This window comes from Manacus vitellinus, unplaced genomic scaffold, assembly GCF_001715985.3.
Source record: "Manacus vitellinus isolate BGI_N305 unplaced genomic scaffold, ASM171598v3 scaffold_49_pilon, whole genome shotgun sequence".
In the NCBI taxonomy this organism is placed as follows: Eukaryota; Metazoa; Chordata; class Aves; order Passeriformes; family Pipridae; genus Manacus; species Manacus vitellinus.
The window spans coordinates 4,210,548-4,223,413 of NW_021940603.1; the positions used below are offsets into that span (position 1 = coordinate 4,210,548).

General features: G+C 42.4%; 1 protein-coding gene across 2 annotated transcripts in view; it reads right to left on the reverse strand.

Moving 5' to 3' along the window:
- Nucleotides 1–866: 866 nt before the first annotated feature.
- The window catches only part of EPHA4 (EPH receptor A4), a 161,606-nt gene continuing 149,606 nt past the window's right edge, over nt 867–12,866 (reverse strand). For both annotated transcript variants that reach the window (XM_008931215.3, XM_018080024.2), the window contains 5 exons: nt 11,944–12,093; nt 9,344–9,537; nt 6,711–6,866; nt 5,552–6,434; nt 867–3,320 (listed from right to left, as the gene is read on the reverse strand). In XM_008931215.3, coding sequence (XP_008929463.1) covers nt 6,320–6,434; nt 6,711–6,866; nt 9,344–9,537; nt 11,944–12,093 — 615 coding nt within the window. In that variant the 3' untranslated portion in view covers nt 867–3,320; nt 5,552–6,319. The remainder of the gene's footprint in view (nt 3,321–5,551; nt 6,435–6,710; nt 6,867–9,343; nt 9,538–11,943; nt 12,094–12,866) is intronic.

Sequence of the window (12,866 nt, forward strand, 5' to 3'; positions counted from 1 at the left end):
TACATGTGTAATTTGGACAGTTAGGAGTGCCAGGAAGCCTGTGTGTCCCAAACTAAGCACTGCACTGCAAAGAGGTGACAGGTGAGGCCATCACACGCACACAGAATACACAGCTCGTGCCCCTACATGTTTGACCATCACACAGCAACATCCTTTACACAACATCCACATCCACGCTCAGTCTCTGGCTTAGAGCTCTCTTCACACAAACTGCCCCTCCCCATTTCTGCTGCTCCTGACACCTTTCACCGCCTCCCTCTTTGGCCACAAGTGTCCAACATGAGCCCACTGACCCAAATTGCAGCCCACAAGGAGAGCAACACGGGCAGTAAGTCAGCAGTAAGGTCATGAGAGGTGAAACCCTGGCCCAAAGGATGCTGTGAAAACTGTAGGATTTCTGTTAAAGTGATGTCAGGTCTCAGGCAAGGTCCAGATGAGGGAGCAGGGGTGGGACACTATTCCCAGCCAATCCCAGTTGTGCAAATGAAACAATATGATGACCCTGTTCAGGCACAGCACCCATGGATACTACCTGGTCTCCAAAGAGAAATGACTGATATCGTTAACAAGGTCAAACTGACTGCAGCATCCTTCCCACATCGCAAACTCTTTCAGCACACCACACAGTCCAGGACATGAACTAGGAACAGTAACAAGCTTTAAGGTACTCGTGGGAGTTATGAGCTCAAACAAACTTTGGGAGTGCATTCCTGTGAAGTCTGCTGAAGAGAATTAATCCCTTTGGGGCAAACGCCAAGGATTTTTGATTTGGAGAATTATTACTCTGAATTCTGTATTCATATCTTGTGAATATGTTGTGAATAAACTCTACATTAAACAAATATACAATGATTAGAAATAGTCCATTTCAGGTTTGTACAGCAACTACTTTATTATTTTCAAATGCAAATGTTTGCATTGTTTGCTATTTTACAATTTTACAAACTAGGTATAAAAGACCATAAATAAATGACATAAGTTATGTGTACCTAAAATTCATGGAGGGGGAAAAAAATTACAAATTAAAACAAAATAGAAAAATCTATATATCTAACCCAGAGATCATTCAAATGCATGAACCAAGAAATGCTGTTAGATTTTTTCAGTATGAACTAAATTATAATATGCCTCATACATTCTAATTTTAACCACAGTCCTTGCATATTCCAACATACTTGCAGTGATACAAAAAAATAAATGCACTCTCTTTTTATTTGTCTGATTAGTATTTCAGATTTTTTTTTCTTTTCTGGTTATGAAAATGTCACATAAAAGAAAAATACTGCTTTTTAAGTCCTGTTCACTGGTTACTTACCAGCTTTTTGTATTTTATACATATATATTTTTAATACATAAGATCCATCACAAAATTAGCACAGCAAGAAAAACCCGGACAAACATCAACCAGTGGTGTGTGAGCAGGACAATTTCTTAACACACAGAGGCTTCTCGTGCGAGACAGGCCAGCAGTGACCTCTCCTCTCCCAAGGGGCAGCAGTGCCGTGGCACTCGCCTTCCACTTGTCCCAGCTCCATCTGGAGCAGCCTGTGGCTGCCCATCCCAGCACAGCTGGCACCTCCTGGTGCCCTGCCCGTGCCCAGCCAACAGCATCACTGCCTTTGCTTCCCTCCCACAGCCCTGCCACTCCCCCTCTGCCAGAGTAGGCAGAATTACTGCTCCATGAGCTCCGAGGGTCAGCAAGGAGGAGGAAGCAGAAGCGACTTCAGGACACCACAGCTCCAGTCAAGGCTGCACATCCAGACTGCCCAACGTCTGCCAGAGCCAGCCCCTGTCCCACCTGGGCTGCACTGGTGGCCCCCAGCAGCCAGGGAGCAAGTAGGGAGTGTCACCTGCCCTGCTCCAAGTACTCTGGCAGCCCCACGTTCCCTGGGTGCTTCCCCTCAGCTCCACTCCAACTACCTTACGCTACACTAAGGTGGATTCTCCAAACACAGAAAGCTTTCCTCGGTAGGAACCAGTAAGTTGCAGCACTGTTCCTCGGGCCATGGAAGAAAGAGCACCTTCTACTGCACTTCACCTGCTCTTCAATACCTGCACAAGGAACAAGACACACTTCACAACTGCCTGGGTAACTACAGTAACTTTACTGGCATTATTTGTTCCTTATCTGTGCTGGGAACCAGGGAAGTGTTCTGATTATTACATTACAAGATTTCACAGCTTGCACACAGAGCAAGGTGCTTCTGTGAATGGAAGAATTGCATATATTTGTTCGCATTCAACAAGTCTTTAAAATCCTATTTTTGCAGATAAAAAAGGCTACTTAAGAATTCAGTTCAGGATCACCAGTGGACGGAAATGCAGGTGTTGCCTCCATTACCTTGCCACTTGCAAACTGGTTGGTCTTGGTCATGAACAGGGCACTAGTACGAATAAACGACACTTAACAAAAACCTTCAGCACCCTTTAGATCCCGCAATCCGTAAATCCAAAACTAACTTGAAATTGCTCCTGTTTCAAGCTGCAGAACTACTCATTAGCGTGGCAGCTAAAAAATACACTTACAGATACAGAAATTCAAACGTTTTTTAATGTGTGTGTTCTTGCTACCATTTCAGACACAAGCTATTGGGCCTACTCTCATAAGACAGGGGACTCCTGTGCTTCCAGAGGTGTTCTCGGCACATTCACAGGCAGTTCTACACACGAGGTGCCTCGCAGGCAAACACACGCACACAACCACACATACGCACCTTTCAGAGGAGACAATAATCCATTATCCACTCAAGGAAAAAAAAATATATTTATATCACTGCAATGGCACCTTCAGTGTAAAATGTCACCTCAGCAATGTACATAGGCAGCTCACAGGAACTGGGTTCTTTGCTGTGGCACCTGGCCTGGTGTCCTTGGTAAGATGTGTAGTGCTCCATCACCTGCATCTGTCCGAGATGGAGCGGTAACAGCCAGGGAGACGAGGAGAGGAAATAACAAAATATATAAATAAAACTGAAGGTAGGAAGAGAAGGCAGAAGGGGAGGAAAAAAAATATCCAGAAGTCTGCAGGGCTTTGACACAGTACATTCCTCAAGTGACAACTGGGTGCTGAGTCTTAAAGAGTCAGTTATCGCTCAGTGGAGAAAAACAACAGAGTGGGTGGCCCAGAAAAAAAAAAATAGAGAAAGTAAAAGTCACACTCTCTTCAGGGACCGATGACTGCTCAGCACGTGTTTTCCAGAATCAGTGCTATGGAAGACGCAACTGTGGATCCAGAAGGCTTCATGTCTAGTCTATGTTCCTCCATGGTCAATACGATCAACAGGACAGGCTATGGGGCCGTGAAAGCAAAATCCATTTCCCTGCACAAAAGAGAACACAAATGTATTAAACCACATGTGCCAAGACAGACACACAGACCTGCCCGAATCCCTACTCCTGGATCTCCCGGAGAAGCCCTGCTGTGTGTAGCCAGTCCCTCCTCAGCTTCCCTCACACTATTTCAAAGTCTTGCTTCCATGGCATATCTTATATACAGACATATAACTTATCTATCTATCTATATTTACATGTGCCACCTCTTTTTTTTTCATCTGCTCTCTTCTAGCTGAAATTACATTCCAGTGGATTCCCTTCATTGGCCAGATTTTATCACAGGGAACACAACCATCAGTGGCAGTGCTGAAAAACCAGCATCTGAGCTGCCTTCACAGTTTTCATTCTATAGGGACACAGTTTTCCATTTTGTGTGGAAAATATTGCACTGTTTTGAATTACCACTACTAGACTCCAAGACAGCAATTTTACAAACTGGCCAGAAAATTGGGTGTATTTTGTTTTTAGATAAAAAGATGATCTCAACGGAATGCAACAGATTTACAGTGAGGAAACTTGAAATATCTCTGTACTTAAGATGCAAAAGATTTTTTCCTGCTGAAAGTACAAATGTCAGGTCTTTAAAATGAGTAACTACTTCTTATGTTGCCTGGCAAAATGACATTAAAACATGCTGGTTTAAGTAGCTTTTTTTAAAGAAATCTTAAATTTCTTGAAATGGAAAAGCTTTTATAAGTAATACCGCAGAACACTTTACACTGAGCTGTCATGACTTGACAGGATCCAAATTTAGCATTCCATATTTTGAACATGTTGTTCTCTGAGAAAGTTGGGAATGCAGGAGAGTTAGTGGTCAAAATCATCAAGTTATTGTTAAAAGTGACAAAAAGTGATGTGAGTGACAATACAGTAAGTGTGACTTGTCCAACTGAGTGAACTGTTTTGGCTTTAGAATAAACTCAATTATTAAAAAAGTCTGACATATAAAGCCCCTAAATCATTTCTGAATTTGCTGTCAGGGGCAGACCAAGACCAAAATATTATAGACTAAAGAACCAGTCTTAGCACCATCAAACTATAAATTTCACCTTCTTGACATTGTGCCTGGTACAGCTGAAATGAAATGTCTATTCTAAAGGACACGTCATAAAAATCCTTCTCCTGTTCAGCACAGTATAAGTGGGCCCGTCCTGTCTCTTTTCTAAGGTCATCTCATCACTTTCTTCCTCAAAAGGACTTTAAAAGGAATCTAATTCATATAGTCTGTTCAGAAAGAGTAATAGAAGCTTTAATATAAATAAAATTCAAACCTAAATGTGTTCAGAGCTTTCCTGGATAAAGCTTTATGCTGTGCGACCTACAGAGGACAACCACATTCCCATAGCAGTCTCCTCCACCTAACAACCCAGGGGATCCTTTCACTCACTCAATCTCCCATCTGTTCCTTAGAGGAGGTGAAGGGCAGCTTTTCCAGCAAGTCATGCTCCATTTTTTTGGCCATACTTGCAGAGGGGCATCAGGCCTCAGCTATGCAGCCTGTACCTGGCACTCACACTCACAGTTGCCTCGATAATCCAGCCCACAGTGCTGGTTACAAGAGTGAATTTGGTTCCCACAGATCAGACTGGATCACTGTGCCTGAACTGTAACATTGCTGCATAGCACAGAGCTGTCACCCTGCCTGACACCCGAACTGCAAAACCAGGAAGGCTGCATGCACAGTCCCATTTCCTTCTGCTTCCCCTCCCATAAAACCACTGACACTGCAACTGAAACTGGTCTTGCTAAAACATAAATATTGGTTCTACTTCTGCTCACGAGAGGGCAGGAAAAGTCCTTGGTTCTCAGTGCATTTATGAGTATCCGTAATTTACAAGGTTATTGTTACCTCCTATGGGATCCACACGTGTGAGTTTTTCCATCCAAAACACAACTGCATCTCTACTGCTCTCAGTGCAAAGTGGAGTGAAGCTCTCAGCACTGAGCTGAGCCCTAAGACACACTCCTACACCTTGTCTGCACATCCTGACATGCAACATCTTGAGAGCAAGACCAGATTTTGAAAGAGTGCAATTTTCACTGTCATCAAATAGAGCAAACAATGGAAAACACTCAGCAATTAGTCTGGGAAACCAGCACAGGTTCTTACAAACAAGTTGGGAACCCCAAATAATACATACCACAGCATTTTTTACTTTCCCCCAACAGTGTCGAAATCCTAGCACAGTTTAAGAAATAAAGCACCATGAACATGTACCTTCCATGAGGCAAAGGGAATGGCTTCTTGAAAGAGAAAAGAAGTCTGAAAGCTCCACAGCCACGATTGTCACAGCTGACTACTGGCAAGATGTTCACAAAATGTCTTTCAATTGTAGGCTTCAGCACGGCACAACAACAGCCAATAATCTCCCCAGAAGTCTAGTTTTGCCCAGTAATCCACAAGGTGGGTCACTTCATGTCTCAAGCCCATAAATGGGCAGATCACTAATTGGCAGGCACTGATTAGCCAAACAATATTCTCACTGAGGTTTCTGCAAGGTATTAGTGATGCATCAAGTCTGCAAAATATATCCTAGGGCAGATTCTTCATTCCAGTGAAAGATGCACATCGGTGGTTTCACCCACGAATAAAACACTATGGTTGTAATCCTACGGGTCACAGGGAGAAGGAAAGTAATGCTGTTGTTTTTTTCAAGCACAGTATCTGGCAGCAAACATAGCATCAAAACTTGAATGTGACTTTATATTTATATAGATACATGTATTTTACATATCGTTGATCAACAGAGAAGTATGTTCCAAGAAACAATTTGTTCCAGGTCTGATCTAAAATGACGGCTCGTCATTTCTGGAGGACCCCCCCCCCAACACACACGCTCAGCTTCCGCAATCTGTACATCAAGCAATGCTGCAGATCTTTATTTCGACGGGCGAGGAGACGAAGTAAAAAAAGTGCAGTTCTTCAATTAAAGTGCATGGATGAGGTAAACTAATTTCAAGAGTTTTGAGTTTATTCAGTACTGGCTCAGACGGGAACCATCCTGCCGTGCATCTGTTGCATTTGGGTGCGCATCGCTTGGACACTGCTCAGGATCTTGTTCTGGTGCGCGATGGCCGTGATCCCGATCCTCGCCAGGTCACTGTGGAAAGCAAGAGAAGAAGCGAGGGGCTGAGAACCATGGATCAGATGCTGGTGCAGAGAAAAATATTATGAGTCAACCACAAGCAACATTAGCAAAAGCAAGGCAGATGTACAGAAATGTTTAATTAAATAAGTGGAGGCATTTTAAAGTTATCCTCCATCCAAATGAAAGGCATTCCATTCCTTTAATGAGTGTAATGATATGCAGCACAAAGCAAAAGAAGCTGATTAAATCCAGATTTACCAGTTTTTTGTTATATCGCTGAGTACTTACTCCTGGTTCATATGCACCACAGCCTCTAGGGTGGTATAGCCAGCAGCTGTGAAGTTATCCTTGTATCGCTCCATTTTCATGGCTTGGAGCCAGTCACCGACAGAAACAACCGCTGAGAACTCAGGGGAGCTGGGATCCAGCAGGGCTGTGCTAGGTCTGGATGCCAAACAGTGAAAGGACAGAGAAATGGTGTCAGCTGGATCATGAACCACAAACCAAAGTTTGGTCTCTGCAACAATTATCCTCAATGATGAGGGAAAGCAAGGGTGAGACGCTGTGCCCAACGAAACTGGTGGCTCTGCACATCAATGCAAGAAACTGAACAAAATGCAAAGGAATAGGCCAATTTTTGCTAAGAAAGAATCTGACCTTAGGTTTTTATTTTTGGTTTGAGACCTAATTTGAACCACAATGCTGCTTACAACTTCTACCTCAGATGCAACCAAGTTCACAGAAAATGCTTTTACTTCCACAAACAAAGAAGATGGCAATGCTGGAAGGCGTTCAGTCTGCTGGGTCTGTATCTCACGGGCAGCAATGCCAGACCTTGCCAATCCTGCATGTGTCAGACCTCAGCTCAGCAGCTATAGAAACACTACTGAAGTATGTGCAAAGGAACTGGGAGCTCACACCCTGCCAGACTGGTTTGGAGGGTAAAACTCAGGGCGGGTTCAGATAAATCCTATTTCTAGCCAGGTCTGCTCAGAGCACTCAATCAAACTCAGGACAGCAGGGAGTTAATCCCCTCTTTAATCAATCCATTCCTGACTGTAGTGTGTGCCAGGAGTGGCGGGAATCACGCGAGCTTTGATCTTTCTCTCTTTGCACTGTGGAATGTGCTTCTCATTTTCCCTTGCACAGATTTGCCAATAATTATTTTTACAAAATTTGCTTCTCTTATTAATATTTCATTTATTATTTCATGTATAGCATAAGCCCCTGTTTCATTAAACCACTATAAATTACTACTATCTATCTAATCAAAACAATTATCATTTAGCAATTTATCTGAAAATGCACATCAAAGATTAGGTGTGCAATAGCATGGTTACATCTTGCCTGAGGCACTGAGTACACACTGTATACTCGGTACAACTCGGTACAACTCTTTTACTGCACTATCTAACACAAGACCAATCATGGCAACCTATTTATATATAATTATGCTGCATGTATAAAATCATATATTAATAATGTTATATGCATACTTGAAATTCATATTCCAAAGATGAGAAATGTATTTATAAACAGCCATGAACATGAAATGACCTTGAATAGGCTATTAACTTACATACACACACACAGAATGACCTTGAACTGACTATTAACTATTGAAAAATCTACATATTTTCAAAGAGCACCTCTAAATTGGAAAGAAAGCAAAATGGAGGAGTTCATACTGTGGTTCTCAAATCAAATTATCACAGCAGATCATACTGTGATTCTCACCATGTAAATTATTTAAGCATCAAAGGAAGGATACATTTTTGCTAGGCTACCATTACAATTGGGGCAATTTGGAAGACGTGGTGATAGTGGCCTCATAAGGTTAATAATCCCTCTTCAGATAACATACATTGTAAGCAAGACTCACAAAGGGACCTACAAGTTTAAAAAAGGAACTAGCTTTTTTTACAGTGCTGTTCTATTGAAGGTTGAGACAGAATCGCTGTTACTCCTTCGCTGATTCAAGAAGCTTAATTTTGTATTGTCTAATGGATATTTTTGTACCTTCCCTTCTACTGAAAAATAAATTCCCATTATCTTCCTCTTGTTTCTTTTCTTTTATGCTTTTTTTCCATATTTGCTGTAAGCAAATTTACCTGACAAAGACATTTTAAAAAAGCAGAGAAACCTGGTGTAAATTAGTAAAGCTCCTATTACTTCAGCAGTATTTCATCAGCTTAAACAAACTGCTGATCTGTCCCAACAAAGATATTTTGGTTTTACCCTACTACTCTGGGAGTTTCCTTCCTGCTGTGCTTCTTTTGCACGTACCAGGTATACCATGCTTAGCAAACAAAACAAATGTAATGCGGGATCGGTGGAGACATGAAACTGGCTTTCCACAAAATTAAATTCAAATTCACATAAAAATTAATCCACACCTTCCCAATGCCCGCAAGGCGTTGGCTGTAATGCCGTAATGCTCATTTGCAAATCCTACACAAATCTAGGGTTTATAAAACTTGATGATGTGCTTTTCCTCAGAAAACCACATCACTCCTGTTAGCTACACTGCATGGGGATGACCCTACCCCATTCAAGCCCTTTCACCACGGGGGCAGATGGGAAAGACGCAGCAAACTCTGCCTTCCAACAGAGCTTGAATGCGTCAGAGCTTTTTCAGGACGTGCTTAAGGCTGTGCTATAAACTTGCTCAGCGTTGGTGTGATACAGCAACAGCTCTGCTCGTTCCATTTTCCTTCTCGCAGGGCTGGGCGAGCCTGGGGTGCCCCGGGGGTCCAGCAATGTGCCAGCACGAGCCCTGTGCTCGCTCGCACAGGGCAGTGGCTGCTGTGCAGCCTCGCTCTGCAGAGCCACAGCGCACACCTCACACCCAGGACTCGCAGCTTTGCCTGTCACCTCCACTGTGCTCCCTCGTCCATCACCATTACTAAAGCACAGCTGACCTGGAGCTCTCACTGCCCGTCCTCTTCAGGCTGTTGGGGTTGCGGATGAGTTTGTCCAGCATGTTGACGATCTGTCCAAATTTAGGCCTGTCACTGCGCTCCTTCTGCCAGCAGTCCAGCATCAGCTGATGGAGAGCAATGGGGCAGTCCATCGGGGGTGGCAGCCGGTACCCTTCCTCAATGGCTTTAATAACCTATAAATGGCACAATTAGGAAGACATTAGAGAACATCAGACACTGCTCACAAATACCAGCTGAGTATCATTTATCCTAGGGCAATCCGAACTATGGTAACAAATCCACAATTAAGTGAAACAACATGGAAAATTTCACTCAGACTCAGGCGGTTGGTGGTCTCAGAACTGTCATTTCTCCTCAGCAATTCAAAACTAAAAGGGTTCAGCATCCAAAGCAGATATCAGATACAGGAGGGCAATGTGTCACAAAAGAGTACATTGGATATAGGGATGACAGAATAGCCCTGGTTAGAATTAAGCAACTATTGTTGGACAGAGGGCTGGAGAAGCAACAGCTCTACAGGAAATCTTAACTATCTGTCAGTTTTGGGTGCAATATGTTGAAGATTATGTTTTCCCCATAATTTTTAAGGTACAGCAGACCACCCCCTCCCCCTTGTCCCCCTGGCTAGTTCATCTCTATGAGTAATACAGGCCTTGCAGAGAACCTGTTCCCTCACCACTATATGCTCTGAGCCAAGAAATGCAGAGATGGGAACCCTTTTGTGCAGCTTTACAGAAGTCCAACATAGCTTAAGCATGTATTTCATATTTAACAGAATCCAGAGAAACTCACAAACTGAAGTCACTTCAAACCCTCCAAAATGGGCTCCAGAGCTCAGTATTCTGATGTCTTCTTAGCTCCCTCAGGAGAGCGGGATTCAGTTCTGACATGACAGGGACACGACCCAAGAGCCTCCAGATCTGAATTAATCGATATAACACTGCTGGCAGGACTCACCATGAGACCAGAGACCAGGAGTGAACTGAGACTGGGTTGTACTAAATTCCCTCATTTAGTGCTTGTCCAATTAGTGGCTAAAATCCACTGGGAGGACAGCGTGAGGAATATGCTTGTATTATTAGCAGCTATTCAGTGACCACAAACAAAGTGGCTCTCACTACTCCAGAAAGTATGAAGATCCTTTTGATCTCTCTTGATTCAACAGATACTGAGTATACTTTGAAATCCACTTCTGCTTTTTGTGAAAAGTACTGATTTTGCCACCATTAAGGAGAAAAAAAAGGCATATCTATGACATGTACATGTAAAGAGTGTGCAAGGACCATAATACTGGCTTTCCCTGTTCTGTTCAAGCCAGCTTTTCAACCTGGTCTAGCAGAACACATTAGTAGTGTACACCAGCCTAACATAAACAGCTCTAATAAAAACAGCTCTGTGTTTGTTGCAGTGAGCTACACTGTGCTGTGCAGACATGCTTGATATAACCGAGACACATCTGGTGTTTTATTTTCTTGCTAAGTCTTGATGACTTCCTGTTAGCAAAGGAAGGCAAGATTGGGTGCCAGAAGAGACATTTCACATCAGAAGGAAACTAAAATTATATCCCCTGTTTAGATTAAATGCCATCCACATCTAGACACTCTTTGAAAATGTTCAGCTCTACATAAGAAAGCAGATGACTTGTAAAATGACTTAACCACTCCCAGGACCATATATTCAGATTACCATTTTCTTCTTCCTTTATACCCTTGTAAATCCCCTGGGAAAAGAATTACGGATAATCTAGGCTTCATTTTCACTGGGATTTTTTTATTTTCATTTAATAAAAATTCCATTAGCAAAAGCTCTTATTAGCATTATTATTAAATACTCTTCTGGAATAGCAGCCATTGTGCATGCTCCCTCTTGGAATACACTGAAGTAGTCCAGATGGTACAGTTAAACAGGACATGCATAATTTAAGAATGGTCATTTCCAAAAGCTGCTTTTTAATGTCCTCAGGGGGCAGCTATACCATTGTCACAAGGATGCTCTGACTGGTAATCAGAACTGGATTTCATACATGTTGATTTAGATATCCTACAAGAAATAAAATCACCTGAAAGAGTGACAAGCATAGCAGAGCTTCAAGAATTAACTAGCAATAGGAAACCCAATTAAATTCAAATATTTTTTTCTTGAAGACATTTAATAAACTCAAGATTTAATATGAACATTCAAATCTCCCCTCTCCTGACAGTATTACGATCTGACAGATTAAATATATTAGTTTCCCTTTCCTCCATTTTTCTTTCTTACATTAATTGTTTGGGTTTTTTTAATTAAAAAACCAAAACAAATAAAGCTGATACACAAGTTACAGACCTAACTTGAAAACTCCCTATTCCCTGATCAGATACCAGGCTTCAAGTACTCAAGGAATTTTAGTTCCAGAGAAGCTCCCTGAGAAAACAGGGGTTCTACCACCCGTAATATCCTTTTAAAAACCTGGAATAAACATCTTATAATCATATAGCAACTGACAGGGAAACACATCAGTAGATGTCTAAGGACAGAGGTAAAGGTGAGGTGAGAGGAAAGAGAGAGAAAAGGAAGAGGAAGCTCAGAAAGAGACTCACATCTTGATTGGACATATCCCAGTAAGGTCTTTCTCCGTAGGACATCACTTCCCACATGACGATGCCATAGCTCCACACGTCACTAGCTGATGTGAATTTACGGTAGGCAATTGCCTCTGGTGCAGTCCACCTGATGGGGATCTTGCCACCCTGTCACAAATAAAAGAAACCACAGGCTAGTGAGTCACTGACCCAGTAATGTGCATGGCTGACACTGTTCTACACATTAAAAATACAAAATGCTTTTCGTACACGACTCCAGAATCCTTCTTAAAAAGGCATCCACTTTCTCTCTTGCTTGCCATAAAACTGTCAGATCCAACCAGGAGGCAATGCTGCCCATCTGTTTTCTTTAGTCACAAGGAGGCGAACCAGTAAATTGTTAAATGAATTTTTATCAGCCCTCCAAGAGATCTCTGCTTAGGGCTATGCTGAAGCCTGAGAACAAGCCAGGGGTTTTACAAAGTATATATTAGAGATTTAGTTGACAAAACAAACAAGTACACGCTGTTAATTACTATTTCCTTGCTTGCCTGTCTGACCTGTTTGGCCTGTTTCAGAAAAATGGGATTATAAACGTTTTGCTTTTCAAAAAGGTAAAATAAAGAGAGGAAAAACTGGAAAGATTTATGAATACGGTGGTGTTTCCCATGGGCAATATCCCAATTCCTACCAGAGATGTGAGATGGCAAGCAAGCCTCTGGGCTCTCCCAGACCCTGGGGGAGGAGTTCAACACCAGACCATGGTACAAAGCTGCTTTTGATACCTGTTGGAGAGAGCTGCCTCTTCTTACAATACTTCTTTCTAAATAAATAAAAAAACTTGGGCATCTGATATGGACCACTGAGGTCCTGCACTGTTTAAAAAGGAACTCACTCCATCCTGTTTATCTGATTTTGCCTTAGCTGAGTGATCCCAGGCC